Genomic DNA, 26,889 nt, shown 5'->3' with positions numbered 1-26,889 from the left:
GCCATCATCACCATCATCATCACCATTGTCACCACCATCATCATCAGCATCGTCATCGTCATCATAATTGTTGGCGTTCTCAAGATCGTTATCAGGATGGGAAATGTTAGTTTCCATAGAAACGAGGCAGGATTTCTGGATGACGTGTATGCCGTCTGTAACACTAATTGAGAAAAAATCTCTTGACGATGATGAAGAAGAGGAGGACGATGATGAGGAAGATGACAATGACGATGATGAAGACGACGACGATGAATTGTCACCCTTAAATGGAATGTACGTCACCAACAATTCTGTCGTTGATGGTGAAATGTTTATTTTAACGCCGGCCTTCAATTCGGTCGAATTGTCCCGCTCTTGACTTTTGAGTTGTTGGTGGTGGAGTTTTTGTTGGCGTTGGGGTTTCAGTTGCAACAGGGCGTGTTGTGGGGGCGATGACGTAAACATTGCCACGTGGTCTTTCCATTTTCCGGGTGGGTTTTTCTTCTTGAAAACAACTTTAAATGCAGTTCTCTTTCTGTTAACCACTTTCATCACATACTTGCCATCTTCATCTTCATCATCATCACTATTTAAGTCATTTCTTGAGTCACAAATCAGCTGGAATCCCATTAGTCGATCGTCCAGCGAATCAGCTGACGGCACGTAGATGTAGACGAGATTTGATTGGCTGACGCCGTCCGAAGCCTGAACTACAAACTGATCGGCCATTGGTTGATGACGTTTCCAGAGCATCGAGGGGGTGTATTTTATTAAATTCTGCTCAACGTCTGACAAATTGAAAGTAGCTACTCTTTTACTCACCTGACTTCGCCCATTTCGACTTCTCGATCTAGATTTTTCTAAATAACCCCATACCGGAAACTGCGTAACTTGAAATACTAGCCAATTAGATGGAGTATCCTGATCACGTGCCCATAAAACGTCCCTTGTGATAGGTGCTGGCCCATCGTGTACGACCAATAAGGAGTTAGTTTCGATGGATGGCGCTCTGTTATTGGTCGGCTGGATGATGAAGTGGAGTTTAACGTCTGGTAGACTAGTGTTACAAATTATTTTTGGAGATGATGACGTTGATGGTGATGATGACGAAAAAGAAGAAGATGATAGTGATGATGGTGAAGAAACTTCAAACACCACGTAGTCTTCTATAGCATGCAAACCGATTTCCTCTAGAAATAAAATATTAAATAAACGAAATAACGAAAGTTAAATAAAAAAAATTCTGTAAACCAAAAAATAAGAACGCACCATCTCTATGCTTATAGATTACTTTTCCGCCAATCGCATCGCTCCATTTAAATGACGTCACATTTAGACCATCCAATTGAATACTTCCATGTATCGGAAGTTTTTTCATTCTAAAAATAGACGATGATTTTCTTATAAAAACTGAAAGATATCCAATGGCAACGAAATCGGCTGGCCTTATTTTTGCAATTCCATTTTCTATTACGCGGATTGATGACGTAATTGTTGATGATGACGTTGTTGTTGTTGCTGTTGATGACGCAGACGATGACGTCATTTTTGATCGTTGGCTGGCTACGTCTGCGGCGTTTGGTATCTCATAATACCCGCTCGTCTCAAACTCAAACAAGTACAGACGAGTATTTGCGTTATTATTATTATTGTTATTGTTATTATTACTTTCGTTTTTGTACACTTTGTCAAAGTTGCGGCTGCCGTAAGTTGCGAGACACAGCACGGCGACTGCTGATTTCAAATTTCTCTTTCTCAACTTACAATAATCTATTTTCGAAGTTGTTTTTCCATCCCTATTAGATTCAAATTTTTTTTGGTTTTTGTTATCCTTGTTATTATTATCATTATTATTTGGATTATCATCAATTTTCCTTTTATTTTCATCATCATCATCTTCTTCATCAGCCTCATCTTCATCATCATCAAAACGTTGAAACGTCACCATCCCATTGATGATGTCATTTTTGGTGAACATATTCTTAACTCCTCCAACCCCACTGATAAGAAGTTTTCCAGGAATTTCCAACCAACGAGAATCGAGCACGTAGGGACCGAAGATCACCTGATAAGTTGCGTTGTCCTCCTCAAGGTCCTCATATGACGTCATTGTCAGCAATCCGTTGTTATTCTGATTGCTGGTGTGATTGTTGACGATGTCATTGTTGTTGTCAACATTGTTCAGTTTAACCTTTTGTAGTGCGGTTGAACAATTAAGAAATGAAAATTGGCGGCTTTTGCTGCTACTGCTGCTGCTGCCTTTGTTTTGTTTTGATTTTTCACCATTTCCATGCAGGCGGATAGTTACAGTCTTCAGAAAAAAATTTCAATCAACAATAACTACAGCAATTTTTCAATCTAAATATAAAATATTCTAATTTGAAATTTATAAATTTAATTTCATCCACCATCAACACAGTCATCACCATCTGTATCAGTATAATCATCATCCCAATCATCATCCCAATCATCATCACAATCATCATCACAATCATCATCACAATCATTGCCACCATCGTCGTCATCATCACCACCAAGATCTACCTACCTGCAAAATTATTCGACAGCACTTTTTAGAGTATCCGTGAAGCGGGAATCTCAGGAGCAGCCTATCCTCTCCACTTTTCGACCCGTCATGTTCGTAAGTTACGGAATTTCCCAAAACGTCCGAAAAACGAAACTTATCTCCGATGTTAATTATACTCGTCTGGTTTTTAAGTTTTAATTTTCCGTGTTTCGGTTTCGTTTTCAGTTGAAATTCCCAGTTGCATTTTTTCACCTCGCTGGATTTAGCGTAGCGTTTCGAGGATGCATTTTTGAGTGTTGCGTTTTTCTGAATGCAGCATCGCTGCCACTGATCGTGTAGAATTTCAGAGACGTCAGCTGGCAACAAATGCTCCAAAGATAATACTCTACTACTTCCTTCCGGCATCACTACCAGCCGCATTTCGTCACGTGACATAGATCTTATTACGACGTCATTTAAAGAGTTTACTGATTGGTTGTCGATCAACGACTGATTGTCCAATGAGATTCTCAAAACAAATGAAAGGGGCAGTCTCGCAAACCAATCATCGATTAATATGAGAGTCAACTCTTCAATTCCGCCCTCCATAACCTTTGACCCCGCGACGTATTTGACCTTTCCGTTGATGACTTCATCGTAGTAAAACGACGTCATACTTTTAAAAGATTTCCTGTTAACAAGCTGACCCAGATTCGTCCACTCGTGTTGCTGCTGGTCATCGTAGTAACGTGACACAATTAATTTAGTGGCGTCACTCCTTTGTAGGTCAAGTAGGGATGCGTTGAGGATGAATGAAGGATGGGCATACTGGATGAAAACATCAATTTTTTTAACGTTAGCTTCTGCTGTTGATAATGTTTTTAAATTTAGCGCATCTGTATAATTGACGTGAATGGCTGATGAGTGAAGGTCATTTATGACGTCAACTCCAATAAACACGTGCCTCTCTATAGTTACATTTTCAAAGTCATTCTCGAAAGTAAACGAAAGCGGAATGTAATCCACAATTTCCGTCCAACCTGATTCAACATGGCGGTACTTGTAGCCTGACGTCACAAACTCCGAGCAATCCAGTGTCACGTGATGTACTTCCTGGCCATCCACACTCGCCAGATGACCCAACTTTGGATAGCCATATTTTTTGGATTGATAACGAACGATGCACGATCTAATTTCAGTTGATTTCATTGAAAGTGACGTCATTATTAAAGCCGGACAGAGAGGGATGTACCTGAACTTTAAATACTTGCTCGTCAATTCATCGCTGTATTCGTTTGAGTGCACTTTTAAATTTTTAACCACCTTGATTAGGTCATCATCGCTTTTAAAATCAATCCGAACATCTAACAATGCTTCCATCTCCCGATCAATATTCCCGTCACGTGACTTGTAGACTATAAATAACATGATGACGTCATTTGGTTGGCTGGGATGGCCGATGTGTTGGTAGCGAGTTAGAGGAGTCTTCGAATCGCTGTCGTCGTCATCACACGCGAAGACCTTGGAAAATTCAATGACAAAAAATTGATTTATTCGAGCAGCAACTACAACAACAATAACGTGCATAATAATAGTAATAATAATGACAACAACATCGACAACAGTGAAATAAATAATAATAAAAAGCATTATTGTTTAGTAGGACCCATGGCCAGCCATGTCTAAGCCAATATTGAAAGTTTCGTCAGCGTATTGATAACGTTTTTTAGAATGATGTTAATACGTGATAGAACATAATATTTTGCCATCAGAAGAGTCTAAAGAATATAAAACAAACAAATACAAACAAACAGACAAACAAACATACAAACAAAAACAAACAAACAGAAACAAACAAACAAACGCACCCTGGGAGAAAGTTTTCCAACCCTACCCTTCAAGATAGGGTCATTAGTGACCTGCACCCAACAACTCCAAAGTGCCCTCTCATCAAATTTTCCATCCCGAGATCCATTTTTTGCGTGGTTAGCATTTTTTGTGTGGAAGCGGTCAGTAAGTTTTGTGTTGACATAGTCAGTAAGGTTTTTTTGATGTTTTTTGATTAGTTGGTAGATGTGGCTTGTTGTTAGATTGACCGTGGCACCCCTCTTGACCGTAAGTGTCAAGTTGACGCGATGTTTGTAAAAATTTGAGAAGTGTTTGTCGAGATAGTTGTCAACAACAATAGTGTTGTTTGTGTGGCCATTTTTCGTGTTTTTGTTGTTTTTAATGACGTAACTGGTGTCACCGTTAAAGTTGTTGTGGTTGTTGTTGTGGTTGATGTAATTTTTTGAGTTTTCGATGTTGCTTTCTGAGATTTCAGTAATTATATTGTTGTTGTTGTTGTTGTTGATAGAAAATTCCGTAGTGTAGTTTTCGTAATCTGGATTGATGTCGGGGACGTTAATGTAATTAGCGGTTAAGTTGACGTCATTGGAAATGTTGTCGTTATTGTTGTTGAAAGCGTCATTTTGATCAAAGACACTAAATATACCACTTCCGTTATTGCTGTCATTGAGTCCATTTTCAAAGAACGTTGGATAAGTTTGGTCGTCGCCGAAAACTATATCAGTATCATTATCAGTATTATCTGTGGTATCATAACTAGCATCGCTGCTACTACTATTATCATCATCTATGATATTGTTGATAGCATTATTATTATTATTATTAATATTTTTAATCAGCGAAATCCCATTCGACGATGGTAAATTAATGAAAATTAAGAAAGCGGTAATGGAGATGATGAAATTAATCGAAGGGAATTTTGCCATTTTACCGCTACCACCAACATCACTACCACCACAACCACTACCACCATCATCGTCGTCGTCATCATAACGCGTCGTCGTCATCGTCTTCTTCGTCACCATCATCATTAATCTTATTACCATCAAAAACCAATGAATGTTTTAACACAGTGTGTGCGTGTCTGTTGTAGGACCTGTTTCCAAGAAAGTTTATATACATACATAGAGTCATACCTACATATATACGTACGTATGTACGTATATACATACATACACACATATACATATACACATACATACGGGCGTACATACGTACATTCATATATACAAACATACATACGCGCATACAAAAGCTTATTAATGAAATGATCAGATGTTATGGAAGTCAAGTGGGAAAACTGTTGCCTAATTCACGCTACTATTACTATGCTGCCACTACTACTACTTCTATTGCTTCTACTACTGCTACAACTACATTACTGCTACCACCACTACTATTGCTACTACAGCTGCCGCTCTGTTTCTACTGATGCTACTTCAGATACTACCGCTACTGTTACTACTACTCGTTTTTGTCGTCATCGTCGTCTTTCCGGTACATCTAATAATCTCATCATCTGGAGAGCGAGCACGTTCCTACACAAGTCACCTGCTAACTTATCCAATTCAATTCCGACCACTTCTATCCATTCATTCTTCCATTGGTTTAAGCGTTCGTTCGTTCATTCATTCATTCAATCCTCAATCATTCATCTGTTCGTTCATTTATTCGTTTATTCATTTACTTTAAATGTATTCATTCATTCATTCGTTTACTTTTTCATACATCACGTTGTTACTTTTTTCAAACAGCATCATCATGGTCATCTTCCTCATTACAATCGCCATAGTTTTCCTCATCCTGACCATCACCATCGTCGTCGTTCTCACCATCATCTCGACCGCTCTATCCTAATTGATCATCCATCTCTTGCATTGTTGTCTTGAAGTTTCAATTTGGGCTGAATCCACAATATATACAAACAGTCGTTAATTAGATGTACTAAAGTATATATGCCAGTGTCTGCGTCTGTATGCGTGAATATGTGTGTACGTATATGTATGTGTATGTAAAATGTTTGTGTATGTATGTGTATGTATAATGTATGTGTTTGTGTATGTATAATGTATGTATAATGTATTGGATAATGTATGTATAATGTATATGTATGTATTGTATAATGTAATTGTGTGTGTGTGTGTCTATCTATGTTTATCAATACGAAAACCCAAAAATTCATAATGACATCATCCTTAGTAGTCGAAACGACGACGACGACGTACGCACGATTGATTCAACGTCATGATGACGTCATCAACATCGAGAAAAAGATATACTGAAACAAAATGAAACGTACACACACACACACACGCTATTATTATTATTGTTATTGTGCTTTTTTATTCATTTTTATTCGTCTTTTATTTTTGACCAGAAAAATACGAAAATCAAATGAAAATCTAGATGAAAGGAAGCTAACTTGTACAAGAAAAAAATCGTTCTCAAACAATTATATACATATATATATATAATTGTTATTTGAACAATAATAAGACAAAAGCATAATACATTGATACATACATATATATATATATATATATACTATATATATAATTATATATGTATAGATATAATTATATATATTATATATATATATATATATATATGAAAAGTTTAGCAAATGGCTGTTTATTTTTAAACAAATTATGCATCACCAAGAATGTATAATATATATATATATATATATATATATATATATATATATATATATATATATATATATATATATATATATATATATATCTGTGTTTGTGCGTGTGCGTGTGTGTGTTTGTATTGACTCGCCAAATTATTATAAGATGATAATAAATAAACGATCAAATGCATGTGGAAAGAAAAAATTAAGAGTCTGGAGAGAAAAAATTTTCGTTTAAAAACAATTTAAAGGAATTTTTAAAATTCAAAATTCAAAGATTACATAGATGAATTCAGGGAATAAAAAATTAATTAATTAATTAATTAATTAGTAAAAGAATTGAAATTTCAAAAACTTAAAAACAAATAAAAATTGCAATATATGTATATAAAAATTTCATTTATCTTAAAAGGAAAATTAACAATTAATTAATTTATTTATAATTAATACAATTCATTTCATTAATTTTTATTAAGTTTGAAAAAAACACAAAAACAACAACAGAATGAATCTCTGCTACCCACGAACCAAGTTTAATATGAAATAAAATTTGTATATATCAAAATAAAATTCCAAAAAATAATTTGACTCTTACTCTCTTTCTCCTCTCTCTCTTTCTCTTTCTCTCTCTCTCTCTCTCCTCTCTTTCTCTCGTATCATCTCATTCATACATATACGCACATCTAGATTTAATGTTTCATTGTATAGCATTCTAAATTCGAAATTTAGAGGCAAATAAGTTCGATTTTTCACAACAAAAAAATTGAAATAGCAACAAAAATTCATTAAATCTAAAATAAAAGATAAGACGAGTGAATAAAATGACATTAAAATCGTGAAATAAAACATTAAAAACATTGACAACAACAAAAACAACAGCAAAAACAACAACAGCGTCATTATTGTCACTATAACCAATAAAATTAACAACATTAGAATATAATGACCAGGCGTAGGAACTAACTAGAGATAGATTAAGCCAATAATTAAACACACACACACACATACACACTCAAGCACACACACACACGCACATACAAACATACATACACACATCATATTATATGGTATTAAATGTGACTAAGCGTTAATTATTCCACTAATAACGAGATATTTGGATAGATAAGCGGATAGGTAAATGAATAAATATCAATTATTATTATTATTAACAGTAGTAGTAGTAGTAGTAGTAGTAGTAGTAGTAGTAGTAGTAGAAGTAGTAGTAGTGGTAGTAGTAACAGTGCTAATTTAGTTCTTAGGTAGAAATGGAATTTAGATAAATAAGCAAGCAGCAACAACAAATGTAACATCTTCCTGACGCCACTTAAAAACTTACACACACACACATCCCTACTATAATATTATGACGTCACTTCAAAAGGAGATAAACAGCCCCTATTTTTATGGCGCTAACATTGCGTCATGACCCCATTACTACAAACAACGACCGGCTGATTAAGACTTGACAATCATCTCCACGTCGCCGTCATCATTATCATTATTAATATTATTATTGTTGTTGTTACTATTATTGTAATCGTCATCAACACCGGAAGCGATGAGATCACGTGACGAGGAGGCGGCCAGGTCACTGATGGTATCGTTTGAGAAGGAGGGCGTGGGCGGTAGGGTACGACTTATCCTTGAACTTGACCTGCTCCAGTCCAGGGACGACGACGACTTCATGACGTCATTGCTCATTTTCCGTCTCGCCATCCTCATCCTCATCATGTCATCGTCCTCATCATCGTCGTCGTCGTCGTTGTTGTTGTTGCTGCTGTTGTTGTTGTAGAAGTTGTTGCTGTTTTGTTGTCTACGCAAGTTTCGCTGGTGCAGTACGAAATCATCGTCGTCGTCATAATTATTATTATTTACGTTATTATTGTTGTTGTTGTTGCTGTTGTTATCATCGTCGTCATAATTTTTCTTCTTCTTAATTTTATTGTTGCAGGAGAAAGCGGCCCTGATGGCTGGCGACGCCTGGACTCTGTACTTGGGATGCTTCGGTCTCCTCAGGAGCAGATGAGACGAAGATGACGACAACGGAATGGTGACGTCATCGGTACGATGTGAGCCGTTTTGTTTACTTTTAGGAATTTTACTCTTCGGCGGTTGGCTGGAAACTGGAGCGCGAGGTTTAATCGGCCTTGACTTTGAATCAAGGTCAAGAGGAACGGAGATATCTGATTGGCTGGAGGCTCTGCTGTCTCGTCTGTCGTCTGAAATGCTGCTCGCTGATGGTAAAGATGATGTTGATGATGATTGTGATGATGAAGATGATGAAAATGATGGTGAAGATGATGGTGAAAGTGATGGTGAAGATGATGGCGATGAAAAAGGTGATGCTGGCATTGATGAAAATGGTGCAGGTGATGTCAAAGTTTATCGATCACAACGTTGATTATATAGCACTAACAGAGCAGATGACAGAATGACTACGTTTAAGGTCATCGAGATAACATCTTACATATATGTTATAATTCTCGAAATAACGCTCAATATATAATAATAATAATAATAATAATCGTCATCATACCGGAACTTGCTGGTACTTCCTTCTTCTTGCTTCCATGTTGATGGCCCGGATGTGGCGAGTGAGTGATCAGGCGGTGTGGAACTTTCGTAGGCTGGTGATGACGATGATGTCATGGTGATGATGACAATGATGATGTTGTTGTAATGGCGATGATAATGATGATGATGGTGACGAGGGTGATAAAGTAATAATGGCAAAAATGAGACTAACTTTAACATGAGAGCATGGAGATCCGTGATGCTGATGTTGTTGCTGCTGCAACATTTGTTGCTGTTGTTGCTGCTGCTGAAATAACATTTGTTGCTGTTGATGTTGCTGCTGAGACACGTCGCCGAGACTTTTGCTCGGAGTTTTGGATTTGAAGTTGGCGTATGCACTGCTAGCACCTATCGGAACAAAGAATGGGTCTCTAAGTTCTGAGTTGGTCCTTCCTTTAGCTGTGTGTGTGTGTGTGTGTGTACGTGTGTGTGTGTACGTGTGTACGTGCGTGTGTCGTGTGTGACGTGTAATGTAGTGTGTGTGTTTGTGTGTGTGTTTGTGTGTGAGTCTGTGTTGTTTCTGTATGTTAAATAATAACGATAGAGTTTATGAAAACAAACAAAAATAGCTAAATTTAAAAACAAAAAATCCAAAAAACTAACTCAAAAAACTAAATTATGAATATGAAAAAACTCAAAAAATTATGACACAGATGTATTAACATGAAGTTGAATTTAGTCTAGTATTCAAGAAAACAAAAACCCAAGAATAAATAACAGCGGAAAAATAAAAATTTCAAATTATGAAGGAAAATTATGAAACGCATAATATTATCTTGGCAAACTGATAAATTAACTCCAACGGAACGTCAAAGACTATAGAAAATGAATAGAAATGAGATTGACTGATGAACGGATCAAAACAGGGCTAACAAAAAAAAGATTGAAAAAGACATGAACGAAAATGAAACATCATCGTCCTACTCATCAACAACATCCTCTTACAACAACATCATCATCTTCATCAACATCTTCTATATAAAACAACAGCACCAACATCAACAACAACAACAACATCAACAACAACAACAACATCATCAACAACAACAACAACATCATCAACAACAACAACAACATCATAAACATCAACAACAACATCTACATCATTAATAACAACAGCAGCACCAACACCAAAATCATCAACAACAACAGCAGCACCAACATCAACAACAACAACAACATCATCAACAACAACATACACAAACATGAATACAATAGCTGATGCCGATGTAATTCATGCGGCTTGTTAGACCAGAGTGAAACTATATGGAAGGAAAAAAAAGGTGACGACAATGATAGAGTCATTATTAATAATTATAATTATTATTATAACAATAAAAATAATTATGCCAACACCAACAATAATATTATTAATTATTATGACGAATAAAATATAAAAAAGAACATTAATGAAATATTTGAAACAAAAATCGAAAAAATCGCCAACCACATATTTTTACTAAGAGATTATTAAAACTTAATGATCTGTGGCCTCTTATTACGTTAAGTGCAACAAAAGGCTTTCATTCATTCATTCGTTGCTTTCATTTTTCTCTCTTCAATACTTTCCATCCTTCATTGTTTCGGTCACTCACTCATTTACTCGTCCCGTCGTTCATTCATTCATTCATTCATTCATTCATTCATTCATTCATTCATTCATTCATTCATTCATTCATCTATTTATTAATTCAACTATTCATTCATTCATTCGTCTATTCATTTCTTCATTCATTTGTTCATTCATTCATTCATTCCCTCCTAGATATATATCCGACTAACAATCATCAAGAGAAGCTGAATGCACAATTCCTATAATGAATTAATAATTTGTAATCATGAATGTTTGTCTGTTTGTACGTACGTATGTTTGTATGTATGTATGTTTGTTTGCATGCATGTTTGTATGTATGTATGTATGTTTGTTTGTTTGTATATATGTATGCTTGTAGATAAGCATGTATGCATTTCTATATATATATATATATATATATATATATATATATATATATATATATATATATATATATTTGTAGCCCTGTAAAACAATTATTCATTCTTTAAAAAATATAATTTTTGGTTATAGATACAAGATACATGCTCGCATGCATGCATGCACACACACACACACAAGTATAAATGTTAAATGTATACATAAATCAGCCAACCGGCCATTCAATCAACTTACTGACCTCTACAAGGGTCATTTTTGACCAAGAACTCATCGAGGGCTACCCACCCCCCACCTACTCTGACCATCACGGTGCTTCTCAGAATCCTGACCAGACGTAACTTCTGGGATTCCCCGAACTATAAGTAGAATATAGGCAGCGGTTACGTAATATGCTAAATATAGATCTATGTATAGCTTATGTATATTATATATTACTATTAACATGATTATATAACAATACAATGATAATAGAAAAATATTGCTAACCCTGTATCGGTCATTTCCAATCTTATCAACATTGAACTGCTTAGGGCAATGACACTTCTTGGCCTGTTTGTCCACTTCATCTTTAATCTTCTCCCTCAAATTACCCCCGTACCTCCCGTTCATTCCTGACCTCTTGTCAGGCCATCTGAGGGCCGCCACAAACTCCCTGTAATCGATATAACCGTCCTGGTTGAAGTCGAATTTGTCCGCAACTTTTTCCATCTCAAGAGGAGTTGTTCGAAAGCCTGGTTGGTTGATTAGTTGGTTGATTGGTGGTTAATTGGTTGATTGATTAGTTGATTTTTCACGTGGTAGATTCAACTGTTGACTGATTAACAGCAAACACAACTCAAAAATATAATCTTTGATACACCTCCTCCTCCTAAAAAAAAATAAAACAAAATGGACTGACCCGATTTGAGCACCCCTTCGATGAATTCCTTCCTAGTGACCCTGCCGTCTCTATCCTTATCTTGCCTGTAGAAGAAGTCCATAGTCCGGCTCTTGTTCAGTCGCATCCAGTTCGTGTACTGCATCCGCCAGACGTCAAAGTCGAAGTTGTCTAGGCGGTCTTCCTATATGTGGGTGAGTGTCTATGTAGTCGTCGTCGCCATCATTATCACTACAATCATTACCATCATCATCATCATGAACATCTTGTCTACAATCATCACCATCATTATTATAATCATCGTTAATACAAACTTCTTCAAGGGTATCAATGAGATCTTGAATGTTCTTGTGCCTCTCCATGCACTGCAACCACACGCGCCTCCACTTGTTGAAGAGGGCAACTGCCCTGTGGTCCTTGGCCATTGTGGCAGGGGGTAGAAGAGGTGGTGCCGTCTGGATTTGACTCGTAGGTGTTTTCTTCCTGGTGTTTAATTGAAATAAAAAAAAACGAATATATTCTAATGAATACAAGGGAACAAATGAATAAATGGGAATGAATGAAAGTGAATAAATGAATGAAATAAGTAGACGACCTCTTCAAAGACGATGGACTAGGTGTAGCAGTGGTGGGTCTCCAACCAAAATGACCACCGCCACCACTACTTCCCGCACCACTCAGCACGTGACTTCTACCAGCTGTTGAAAACTTTTCTACTTCCTGCTGTCTAGACATCAAGTCTGACTCGAAAATCTGACGCAAAGATGACGAGCATGACACGCAAATGATGACGACAAAGATCGTAAAATGATAATGGTTATAAATTAATAGAAACAACATAAAAAGAACTGACAGTGTGATCCTGTTTCAACTGCTCCAAAATGGGAATATTCCTTGGCAGATAGATCCCCATCTTCTCGGATAGCTCCGCCTCAACACCCTCCAGCCACATCATCAACGAATCCATAGCAACGGCATTCGACCTTGACCTCTGCACGGCCTCTCTTAACCTTTTCCCCTTGACGTTCGAAGCGGAAGTGACGTCATTGAGTCTGGATTTGACGGTGTTGTTCCAGTTTCTGATGGTGGGAATGGCTTCGGGATGAGCTTGTTGCAGGATCTGTTCGGCCAGTTTCTGGCAGTCGAGACCTTCCGTAACCCACCCTGATAGCTCGTCTTCAAATTTCTTAATTTGTGTTGGTTGATTATCATTTGTTTTGATGTAGCGATAATAATAATTATTATATTAAATAAATAAATAATATAATATAATAATACATAACTATATATGTACATATAAAAACAACCATAGCATGGTAGGAGGGCACCGTTGATATTAACACTGCGAGAAACAAAGCACGGACCAATAACAAACATTAAAAAATGACAAAATTGAAAGAAACAACAACTATAATTATTATTATTATCATTATCATTATTATTATAATAATAATAATTATTATTATTATTATTACAGAAAATAAAAACAACAATACTTGGTGTTGTTGGAGGAGTTTGTTGAAATGGTCTTCCATGTCGACGTTCGTAGCTGCAGGCGTTGGCGACTGCAGCCGCAATGATTTCTCCGCTTCCAGCAGCCAACTCAACAGCTGACGAGATTTGTTGTGGAAGTCTTCTGCCTGTTTGACAAATTATTAATAAATTAATAATCATAGTAATTATTATTAAAACTAATTATCATCATTAATAATATTATAATTCTGCTTGCCATCTTCAAAGCCCCTTTCAATTTTTCTTGCCTGCAGACGCTGAGCCTGCAGACTTCGTTCCACTTAGCTGTCATGTCAATGAGTTTCGATTGGACGAAAACATCATCAGCCGTCGGTGACGTCATCAACAGCTGTTTAGCTGCCTCCCTCACTGCTGCTACTGTTGACGTCTTCTTCATTAACTCTTTCTGGAAGATCTGTATGGTTTTGAAGGTGATTGGAAAATAAAGAAAATCATATATACAAATCAACCAACCAATGTAAAAACAACTAACCAATCAAAAAAAATTATAAAAACCAATCAACCAATCAAAACCAATCCAACCTTATGTTGTTCAGTGAGACTGTTAACAGTATCAACATCGCCATGAACGGGCTCCATTTCGCCTAACCTCGGTTCAACTTTGTACAACCAGTCAAGTAAGACATCCATGGCTTCTTTGAACTTTCCAGCCAATAGGAGAGCATCTTCAAGCTGTTTCTGCCTATCAACGCTTTTCCCGCAGACGTTAAGCCACGCCCCTTTTAATTTCGCAATCATTTCGTTCAATTTCTCTCCCCCAGTGACCTCAGAGTGATGGATGGACTTATCTCTGATTGACCTGCCCATACGAAGAAGAGAGTCCAGCGTGTGTTGCTTGGATGCCAGGATGCGTTGGAAGTCTTTGTGCTTGTTCACTTCCTGTCTGATGGTGTCCAGGTCGGACGATGTGATTGGCTCGTTTGATAAGTTCGTCTCCATCTCAACCAGCCAATCATGTAAGCTCTAGTTAATGCAGTAGATAGTTATTATTTTATTTTAGGATACCATGATGAGCACACAACAAAACAAAAATTTCGTCATTATTCGATCCTCATATTTAACATCAACATCACTATCGTCATCATCATCATCATTCTTGTAAACATCATCACGAACTCCAACTTCTCACCTTCCAAGCGTCATAAAATATTCTCGCTTCCTTCAATCCATTCTCCAATTGCCTCGTTCTATCAGAACATCTGTAATTTCATTGGTCAACGTCAAGATACAAACATCATTCTCATTGATCGTAATAAATGTTCCAGCCAATGAAACACTTACTTTGTTCTTAGCTTTTCCCATCTTCTGTTCTGATTAGCCGTGAGATTTTTGAGAAGAGTTTGATCCTGCCTACTTCCGCTGTTCTTCAGTTGTGATTGGATAGTTTCGAGGTCGTGAATGACGTTGCGATGTTTGTTCAACTCCTGCTGCAAGTGTTTGTGTTGCTCGATTTGTTGCAGAACCGTATCCAAATGTCGACTGACCGGCTTCAGCGTGCTCACCTGATGCTCAAAGTTCGTCAGCAGATCCATCGTGGAGTTCAGCAAGTCATGGTATTCAGTGACCTGCAAGCATTTTGAAAAAATGAATTGAAATCATCAAACAGTAATTCATCAATAGTTGATGAGACGAGAAGCAGCAGTACAAACTTGTTGAGAAGCCTCCAGCAATTTGTTCTTCCTCTCTTCACTTTTATTTTTCAACGCATTCCACTTGCTGGCCAAATCATTCAATGTTTGTTGCGTCTTCTTCAACAACGTCGCGTTAGGAGGCGAGGTAGCTGCTGCTACTGCTGCTGCTGAGTGCATTGAAGATGTTGAGCAGTAGTTGGTTCCTCTCGTCTGAACGCTTTCCAACAAGTTTCCGGTTTCATTCATCTCTTCAGTGAAAATCTTTCAGGGAGAATAAATTATAAGCCATTTATTAAAATTTATTTCAACATGAACAACACTGTAAGAAACACTAAACCAGACAACCACAGCAGCCACAGCAACTGACCGCAAACTGTTGTCGCTGGTGGTCGATTGTGTGCGGCAGCAGGGCAACCTGTTGGCAGCTGTTCAGTTTCTGCTCCAACTTACTCACTCCTGATTGGACCTTTTCTAGGTCATCTTGAAACTTCTTGACCTGATTAAATTATTTATTACGACGTAATAACAACAAAACCACCGATCATCATCGTTTCTTAATTTGCATAATACTAAAACGGTGAAAGAAACGTACATTATCCAATATTTCTTGAATGTTGTCGATTTTGTTGTTGATCTTGGCTTCAACATCGTCAACATCATTCTTCAACTTGTCGATCTGTTGAAAGTAATTCTCAACATCCTGACCACCCAGCTTCTTCTCATCAACTTTCGATCTGATGTCATCCAGATGTCGCCTTTGTCCATCAAGTTCGCCGGCCAATTTCTACAAGCAATTGAACCGCCGTTATGAATTTTGTAAAGTAGAACAATTCATATAATATAATTCTGTCTTATGAAAAATCATTTAAATAGCAATCAAAAAACGAAAAAAATAGATCCAAAAAAAGACCACACCGACCTTGAGACCTTGCAGTTGACCTTGAATATTCTTCTGAAGGTCAAACACGGGCAGAGGCTGACTGAGCGCCTCCAGGGATTCGTCGATCCAGGAAGTGACGTCATCAATGGATGTTTGGATCTCACCCATGTTTAGGAGGCTCTTCTTTAGCGTACCCTTTAAAGTAAACATCATCGTCGTCAGCGTCATTTCAGATCAGTATCATTGCACTATCATGTTGGCCATTGTCGGTGTCCAATACGAAATACACACAACAACATTTTACCTTTTTCTCCTCGACAACGTTCAATATACTGATCCATCTTTCGTTGACCTTGACAAAGAGTTCGAGGTCAGGGGGCGGAGGAGTTGCAGCTGAGAGCTGATTGGTCAGGTTGTTCAGGTGAGACATGACTCGCTGCTTCGGCTGGATCTCCTCATCGAGGTTCTACATTAAATCAATTCTTAATATTCATCATTCTCGTTAGTGACATCATCGTAGTCATAAATTATAACTATAATTATAATAAAATACCAATAGCGTCGTAAATAATATTATAAATTTAAATGACCTTGATAAGGTCAATCTGCCACTTAACGGCCTGCACATCTTTAGGAGTGGAAGTCATTCCGGATACAACGCCCTCCACTTTCTGTAACCAAACTAGTAAGTTCTGTAAAAAAAAATACGACATGATTAAGTCATTCGTTTATTCATTCGTTCATTCGCTCGTTCATTCATTCATCCATTCAACTATTCAATCACTCATCAATTCATCCCCACCCATATTAACACCTGGCAAATTAACACCGGCCAAAAAATCAGACACAAGTTAGCTCCAACTACAACACACGAATGACAACCATTAAATCCAAACCTGTAACTCGGTCTTAAACTTTGTAGCATTATCGAGGTTCTCCTGTAGCTTCTTCAATATGCTATCAATGGATAGCTTGGCTTCGTCGTATGCGTCGGTCAATCCTCTCAAACAACTTTCTAACTCAAGCCTAGGACCTCCAAGTTTATCTTCCAATGTTGTCGCATTGTTTTTTATTGAATCCAATTTGGAGTGTAGCGATTTCAGCTGATTACGTTTTGTTCTGTAATCACTGATGTCTGCGTTTATTATCTGCGGGTCCAATGAAAGTTGCTCCAACTTTTTATTGGTCGATAAAAGATTACTTAGCTCCTGTCTCAATGCTGATTGGTTCTCCCAGAAGGAACGTGAATGGTCCATGACGGATGCAAGCTCCTCCTTCCTGTTCTGAACTTCGGATGTGGCTTCTTTTAATTGGTCGTTCATGTGGCCGTGCATTCGAGCAAGTTCTGTCAATAGTGAATGAATATTCATATGAAGAATATCTCAACCGCTACCATCAGCATCGTCGTCATCATCGTCGTCATCATCAGCAATATTATCTCAAATCAAAACAACATCTCACCCGAACAATCCGAATCATTAAATGAGAACACACTGGATGTAAAATCACGTGACCAGCTATCGAACGATGACGTCATATCTTTTAGCTCCTCCTCCATTCTCTGGCAGTCCATCATATCTTCCTGCAAGCCTTCAACAACGATCGGAAGTGGCTGCCATTGGTTGATTCTTTCCAGGAAATAAGTCAGGTCGTGGGAAAGTTTCGAGAGGCGATATTCAAGCTGCGTGAAGAATTCAACGTTCATTCGGTCAGAAATGCATCAATCCATCAATAAACTGTCGAGATCATTCAGTCAGCTATCTATAAATGAACTATTGAGAGCAACTCTCAACCATACATGCGGCTTGCCGGTAGCTGGAAACAGCCGTTCAACAAATGCAAACGAGAGATCAGAGCAAACCTGCTGCTTACTGCCCATCTGCTCGTCCATCCTTTTGAACAGGACATCAAGATCTGAGGACAGCTTGACGTACTGGTCGACGTTTTGACGCATTTTCGTTTCGAGGTCAGCCGATGTCTGCTGGGCGGGAGATATTCTCGAAAGTTCTGACAGCGTCCTGGTCAGGTGATCAAGAACTGGCCTCTGTTGCTGTAAACTCTCGCGTAGTTTCTGCGGTACGTTGTTCGTTATTCGTCGATAATTTATTGAATTATTTAAAAATTTTAAACAAAAATTAAATAAAAAAAAAAAATCTTAATAATAGTGACAGTCACCTGATAATCCTGTTCGTTGGAGTCCTTCCTGTTGTCGGCCTGCAGTTGCTTCTGGAAGTTGTCGTAGAAGGTGAGGAGGGAGGTGTTGATCCGATCGAAATCCTTCGTCAAATCCTGACTCCTCTCAACTTTCGTCACCTCGTCCAGAATTTTTCGACTACTCTCGTCCGCTCTCTTGTGCAAGTCATCGGCCTGTGTAGTACGCAGTGTAGTATTCATCATACTATTGCCATTGTCCACCGTCACATCGTCATCATCATCTTTTATTTTAATAATCAACCAGCATTGTCGTTATTCTTATCACTCATCGGTATCATGTCTAAATCAACGTTCGTATCATCTAAATAATAATAATAATAACAATAATAATAATGATAACAATAATAGCCGCAAGACAGACCTTGCTTGAGAGATCTTCACTGATAGAAGACGACCTTGACATTGACCTGATCCTCGAGTTCAAATCCTTTACCCTCCTTCTGACATTTTCCATCTCCTCAGCTGTTCTCTTCTTCTCATCCAAGCTTTTCTGCTGTTCCTCAATGGATGCCCCCTCACCAAACTTGCCAGATCTCTCCTGAAGATTCACCAGTTCAGCTTCCAATTCTTTCAACTCGTTGACGAGTTCGTTCGATTTTTCTTGCGCCATTTTACTCTTATCCATTTCCGATTGGATCTTTCGACTCAGAGAATCAAAAGTGCAAGAATTTCTATTGACAGCTTCTCTTATTTCCAGGGCAACTTTCCCGTTAATGAGGTCAGCCAATGAATGACCTTCGTTCGTCAGCTGGCTGGTCAGTTGCTGACAGGACTCCAATTCTTTACGTAATACCTGCAAAATAAGTGAGTTAAATCACCAATACATGTATACAGATTTAATGGGTTAACTTTAGAAAATTACAAACAGAAAAAAAAACTAACAGCTAGCGATTCAGCATCTTTCTTTGTTGTTACAAAGTTCTCTTCCATCCTGCCCAATGCTGTCACCACTTTGCTGTGGTGGTCGTGGAAGCGATCCAACATGTTTGCCACCTCCTTCAACTCTTCTGACCTTTGACCCAGCGATCGAGCCAAGATGGAAAGCCTCGTATCCATGGTGACGGCTTCTTCCAACAAAGCATCTGATTGGCAGGACTTGCCTGCTAACTTTACAACATCATTGGTCAGACTGATCACGTGCTCTTTAGTCGGCATGCAATTGGATATCTCATCCAGAGATTTCTAAAATAATAAAATCACTTAATTAACAAATGTAAAAGCAAAACAAAGAATTGAAAACCAAACGCACCACAATTTCTTGAAGCAGATGCGAAACACCTTGACTGTTGAGGATGGCATCTTTAGAGGTGAACTTCAGCAACTTGTTATCCAACTCATCCAGAAACTTCTCCAACCTTGACATTTCCTCCTCCAGTGCAGATGTCATCTCCATCAGTTGAACCAGAGTTGTGTTATTCTTTCTAGAAAGTTCGGACACCTCCAGCCAGGAATGCTTCAGTCTGTCAATGGAAGCTGCGGTCGACGTGTCGAGTTGTGGTTGCAGCTGGTGTTGCTGTTGGAAGATGAGCGAGTTGAATATCGGCTGCTGAGAAACCAACATGGAATCCAAGCCCTTCGAAAATAATTCATTCGTTTGTTAATTTATTCCATTCAATTATTCATCAACTCATCATAATCTTTAAACGGTTTAAAACAATTTCTTTGAATCACTCATCAAATTTATTATTTGGTATCTATCATACAACCATGCACCTTTTGAGCTTCCATCTGTTTGCTGACCCCTGCATTATCAACCTGATAGGGCATCTGATTTTCATTCATCAACTTGACCTTTTGAAGCCAGGCTAACATGGAATGGGCAGCTTCACTCGTTTGACCTTGTTTCAACAACCAATCATCATTAATCTTTTGCTGTTCAGTTAATTTTCTCAACAATTTGTTCCACTTAGCTTCAAGCTCATTGGTCGATTGGTTGATGACATCAGTTGATGTGTGACCATCTCTCAAAAGTTGCCTTCCACGACCTTTCAACTTTTCAACTTCATCCAGCAAGTTGTCTATGTTCTGTGAGGTGTGCAGTTCAGTGTCAGTACAACCATTCAGTTAACTTGCAACAGCCAAAAACAATGATAAAAGCAATAAAATGAAATTATTATTATTATTATTATCACTACGATCATCATCCTCGCCACCACCGACACTTATAACCATCATCACAATCACCACCACCACCATCATCGTCATCATCATCCTCACATCAGATCGACACGTGCTTCTTCCTTCTTCAAGCTCCAAGACATCCATCATTTTCTTCATGTCATTCAAAAACTCGTCCAAATCTTGTGAGGCTCTCCTACTGGCGGCCATTTTGTTTTTAACCAAAGATTCTAAATTATCAAGATCCTTGGCCGAGTTTTGTAAGCTCTCAGATAATCTATCACTTTCCCAGGTTTTGGATTGAGAATCTTCGAAAAGTTTATTCTGATAGTCTTCCAGCTGTTTAACTTTCATTTTCAAGGATGGAATGAGCTGGTCGAGGATCAGTTGCTTATTGGTTGAAAGATTCGTGATGTCATTACGAATTTTTGAAATGTCTGATTGCAATTGGTCTGTTTCGCTCTGATTTGACAAAAAAAAACAATCGATGAAATTGGTAACAGCAATTGTTGTAGGTGAATAATTATTTAACAGACTACCTGTAAAGATTGCAAGCTAGAAGATAAAGATTTCAATCGAGCAATTTCATTGGCTATCTCGTCCGATAGCTCCTTGTGTTTATTGGTTGCTTGGGAAATTGACTCGGCCTCATCTAGGGATGTGTGACCAATAGCGTCGTTACACAGATCTGTCAATGTCATCTGTGCATCCTTCAGCTGTCCTTCAACTAAATTTAAATCTTTTTGAAGGGCCTGTGAGATGTGCGAGTTGTGTGTGGGTTTGTGTGAATTATTAATCACTCAGCATGAATATCATCACACGCATACGGTCATTGTTAGCAAAGAAAGCAGTTGCTAACCACGAGTTGTTCGAGTTTTTTGAAAGGATCGTCCGATAAGATGTTTGACCTTGAGGAAGGATGGATGACCTTCATGACGTCTGTCAAGTTTGACTGAATTTCCGAAAGTTGATCGTTCAAGAGTTCGTGGGCCTCTAACTTCAACTCCAACCTCTCTCTTTCACGTTCGAATACTGCAGTTTCAAGACATTTCATTGAGCAATAATAAAATATTATAATGCTTGCAAGCGATTAAATCAAAACGAAAGATATGTCTAGTAAGATAGTGATAGGATGACTAACATTTTTTAAAACTTCCAACATCGGCAGCAACATTTTCAACTTCATCCTCAACATATTTCTGATCGACATCACAGCAATCCTTCAACGCCTCAAGTTTCTGCAGCAAACCGCCAACATCTTCAGCTTCCAGGTACTCCAGTTCCACCAACAAATTTTCGTAATCTTCCTTCTTCTTGTTAACGTGCTCTGGATCGGTTTCTCCGGAGTCGTCCAACCAGGTGGATTTGTCTGTCAGGATTCCTAATTTAGCTTTTAGACGAGAGAGTTCCGAGTTGTACGCGTTGCATGCATTACTGGCTGCCGTCAAACGTTTCGCTTCAGTCCCGAGTAGAGATTTTAAGGTTTGAAATTTTCTAGAACATTCATCCAGAGTTTCTTTCTCTCGTTCATAACTTTGTGGGTTTGAATCGATCAGCTGACTGAACTTTTCCGTGCCAAGGTCGAACTGAGATTCCTTCCTGCTCACATCATCCAGCTTGTTCTAAACGTACGAACATGCGTGTATGAATTGTTACAGTTAAAAAGTTGTCAAGTTAAATATAGCTGCTATAAATTTAACGAGAAAAATAAAAATAATAAAAATAATAAAATTGCAGTTATATCTAGTATAAAAGGTTGGATTACCTGGCAGGATTGTATTTGTTGGCTGAGCAGATCTCTGCGGCAGGAAACTGAGGAGAGGATGTTTTCATTCACGTCCTTCTCGCTGTTCTCAACGTAATCCTTGTACTGGCGGATGAAAGACTTCAATCCGTCAGATCCACTCCTTCTCTCTTCCATCTCCAACAGCTGGTTCTCTGTTGTTCAAATTCCACTTCGTTTCATTTGAATATTTAACGGTAAGTTTTTTATTAAATATGACGACTAACCCAAATTTTCTTCCAGCTTTTTGAACCTTTCGACTAAACCATCCCATTTTGATCGGTTGTCATCGAGTGACGTTGGCGGGGTTGATTCCGATTTGGAATCTTGTGATTGGTTCAAAGAGTTGTCAATCATGTCATTTATGCGACCAAGCTTGTCTATGTTTGGCTGGATGTTTTTCAATTCTTGAAGCAATCCCTTCAAACCAGAATTTTTATTACTTACTTGAACAAGCCAAAAACAATTATATAATAATTAATTAACCGAAGTAAAAAAAAACAAATTAAAAGTAATTTATTATTCAAAACATCATATTTATCACTTGGAGAGTTTCTTCGCCATCCAGCCAATCAGAATTGACGTCTGGTTGATCTTGGACTCGAGCACTTATCGCCTTCAACTTAATATCTGTATCATTGTACAAATTGGTCCAATTATCTTTCAGGTCGATAACATTTAGTAACTTGGTTTCCAACTCGACCAATGAAGGCGAGAGTTCATTTTTCATCCTCTTCGTCTCGTCCAATAACATTCTAATTTTATTCGCAGTTCTGTAATTGGCTGGATCTAGTTCGAGATCGAAAGCTAATTGGTCGGCGCTGTCGATGAATTCTTTTAGATTTGGCTGATTATTTTTCCATTCTTCTTGCAAAAGCTGCGAAATTATTTAAAAACCCATTTTATAAAAATAGTTCATACAAACAACTCCAAATTCAAACACCAAACCCATCACCTCCTAGCATGGCCGCATTGAAACAACACTATCAACATTACAACTGAAACAGTCTCATGGAGCATAGCAGACAACAACATAAAACAGTAAGTTGATTCGTGATTGAATCACACACTCAACAACTGCTACCTTGGTTTGTTGCAACTGTGTCTTAAGGACATCCGCGTCGGACGTAACAGGGTGCAGAAGAGATGCCATCTTGAATTTTCCATCCAACCATTTCGCTATCTTCTCGTTGAACCTCATGAAATCATCCAGCGATGTTATGTTGCTGGGCAGGTTTGATGAGGAGGACGACGCTGAAGATGGTAACAACGTTGGCGATGGCGGGGGTAATGATGACGAAACGAGAGTTTTCAATTCTTTCAGTTTATTTTCTGAAAAAGAAAAAATATACTCACAAGCATTAAATTCGTCTCACAATATGAATATTAGTATCATCAACATGAAAAACTAATGAAAAGAATCGAAATAGCCAAGAAACTAACCAATCAGAACGAAACGTGTAACGACGTCATCGTAACCGGGCACAGCCTGTTTGTCCTTTAACAAAATATTTTCCGACCTTGACCTCAGTTGACCTACTTCTTGCTCTTTTGCGTCAAGAGTGTGTTTTAGTTTCTATTTGATAAAAAATTTTCAATTAATCGCCCATTGAAACAATGCACTGTTCAAATTAAAACATAACTAATACATTATGTACATTAATTTAAAACATTAAGCATACCTCTAATTTCGAAGATATTTCACGATCTTTATCATCAGTGACGTCATTTTCCTGCAACTTAGCGACGTCATCAACGTCACGGGACAAGTCGTCCAGCCAATCATCAATCTCTTTGAAATTTTCTAATAACTGGGTTAAGTCGGCTAACGTAGTTTGTAGGTCAAGTTGTCTGTCCATCAGCTGTTCTGATAGGTGATCGTGTTTTGAGTTGATGGTCATCATTTGCTGATGGCTATCCGAAAGATCTTGGCGTGAATGATTGCAATATTTAATTATACAAAATTTTAAAATTACCAAAAATTAAAATTCACTCTAAGGAACAAAATTACAATTAAACGAGATAACATTTAAGTAGGAATAGCGCAAAACTAGAAAGCGCACGTATACACTCTCTTACTAACTTTCAACGTGAACCAAATTGTCCATGGAGTTAGGGCGACTACTGACCCCACTCGAACCACTGGATATTAGTCCCGCCTGCGTCATGTCCTCATTAATATTCATAACTTGATCTATTTTGGTCGTCGATTTAGGTGGTTGTATTTTAGACGGCGGGTGGCAGGCTGAATGCAATTTGTTGACATCAACCATCATGGCTCTCTGTCTGTCCAGCATCTCCAACAGAGGCTCCAGTTCTTTCATTTGTTCCTTGATGACGTCAGCATCCAAGGCCACAGGCTCCATCGCTTTCATACGCTCATCCATCTTCGACAACCAGCCGGAAACTTCAAGGATTTTTGCTTTCAATTCATCTTCCTTGCTCCTTCGATTTTCGATATCCACCAATCGCAGGCCGAGCAGCTCTTTCAAATCCGCCCACATTTTGTGGCACTTGACCAATGGTTCGTCAAGTAGTAGTTGATGGTTGATTATTTTTATTGGTTCGAGTTGTTGTAGTTGTTGTGGTAATGATTGTGAAGGTTCAACTAACTGCCTCTTCAAGAGTTTGCACTGAACCATGTCAGGGTACATTTCTTGCGATTCGCCGCTTATACTCTCTATCTTGTCAGAAAATTGTTTCAGTGGCATGTGATTGACGTCAACAGAGTTTAAGGTCACCAGTCCATGCACCAGCCAATCATTAAGCTTCTTCAGAGTTGTGTTGAATTCGATGACTTTAGATTCAATATCTTTGGTTTCACTGAAACGTTCTGAGAAGTTGGCATGGAGATCTGATAATCTCGCAAGTGTGCAAACCTGTTTCTCTTTCAATTCTACGCCATCAGCTTGTAGATCCTTTAAAACGCCAACTCTGTTGTCTAATTGGTTGATGATTTCTCTTAATCTGCAAATCACATCTTGAATATTTTCCTCGCTCAAATCTAATAGGTCAAAATCTTTGAGCTGAGACTCAACGCCATCTAGCCATTGGTTCGTTTCATTGAGACCTTCTTCGAAACCTAGACTGGTCATTCTATTGGCTAATAGACTGCTGTTCAGGATGGACGCCTCTTTCACGAGATTGTCCAATCTTTCTGAAAATCTATTCAACCGTGACTTTATTGGATCCACAATGACGTCATCAGCTCCGATGTCCTTGAGGCAATCGATGTAGGACCTCGACAGGGCGTTCAACTCATCCATCTGTTTCCATCCTTCATTCAGTACATTTTTAGAGAAAGAGTCAGCATCTGCTTGAAGCTCTTTATCATCGTGTTCCTCATTCATTCTTTCTTTACACTTTTTCTTCAATCCATCTAAAATATTTTCCACAACAGTCAGCCATTCATTTATTTTAACTTCTTGGCCAGAGAACGTACGTTCCAAATCATTCAAATTTTCCAACTTGTCAATCAAATGGTTCGTGTCGTTCGATAGGTTGGTAGATCTCTCAACAAGACATTTCAATTGGTCAGTTAAATCCTGGTGGTTTGTTCTACGCAGCTGATTGGCTGGCAGTTTTGATGACTTAGTAGGCTTGTACATTTCCAGTCTGTCTTCAAACTTCTGGATAGATGTGATGATGTTTTGGGCACTATTTGAAATCTTGGGTACATCATCACTCCACCCTTGCACGGAAGACAGTATGTTCTGGCATATGTCCAACTGTTTTGTTATTTTATCAGGGTCGCCCAGACATTTTTGAACTGACCTCAAATCATCTTCCGCCCTTGAAACAATTACATCAAGGTCGTCCAATGCTCGATTGTAGAAGGCCAATTCATCTTGAAGATTGAAAAGTAGGTTATGTCTTGACCTACTTTCTTCTCCAACCTAATTTTTGAAAGTGAATTAAAAATCGTTAAATATATGAAAAATGAAAAATAAAGAGAAGAAACAAAAAACTTGAAAAATAATTCGAAACAACACTAGAAGGAAAAAATAAACAACAACAGCAACAGCAGCAGAAACAACAAAAACTATCACCACAATTACTACAACTAACCGCATCCATCAACATGAGAACTTCATCAGAGAGATTATTTAATTGTTGTTTGGTGTTGTTGTTAGCAGTAGCATCACATGCTAGAGATGCTTTCATCAGCGTGTGATCAATCGAGGGCACCCTGGATTCAAACAGATCAAACAGCCTCTTCACTGGTTGGTAGTTGTCATCTACTTTTTTCCTCGTCTCCATGCCATCGTAGTCAACAAGATGATTGCAAACATCAGATTCGCCCTCAATCAACCAATCACGATGATCTTTCAATTCATCAACAATGCTATCT

At 38.1% G+C, this 26,889-nt stretch overlaps 1 protein-coding gene across 1 annotated transcript; it reads right to left on the bottom strand.

The window, feature by feature from the left end:
- Positions 1-9,576: 9,576 nt before the first annotated feature.
- HELRODRAFT_79805 (hypothetical protein) lies at positions 9,577-25,633 on the bottom strand (the record flags this gene model as incomplete). The annotated part of the gene is made up of 17 exons (XM_009020067.1): positions 9,577-9,947; positions 11,741-11,858; positions 11,989-12,233; positions 12,401-12,559; positions 12,690-12,899; positions 13,075-13,132; positions 13,233-13,514; positions 13,855-14,015; positions 14,072-14,306; positions 14,435-14,875; positions 15,042-15,111; positions 15,194-15,477; positions 15,562-15,660; positions 18,999-19,430; positions 20,351-20,629; positions 24,803-24,898; positions 25,259-25,633. 17 exons carry the CDS (start codon positions 25,631-25,633, stop codon positions 9,577-9,579), a joined length of 3,915 nt encoding a protein of 1,304 aa, XP_009018315.1.
- Positions 25,634-26,889: the final 1,256 nt, after the last annotated feature.

Source organism: Helobdella robusta (genome assembly GCF_000326865.2).
Source record: "Helobdella robusta unplaced genomic scaffold HELROscaffold_26, whole genome shotgun sequence".
NCBI lineage: Eukaryota > Metazoa > Annelida > Clitellata > Rhynchobdellida > Glossiphoniidae > Helobdella > Helobdella robusta.
This window is presented reverse-complemented; position numbering and strand designations above follow the sequence as displayed.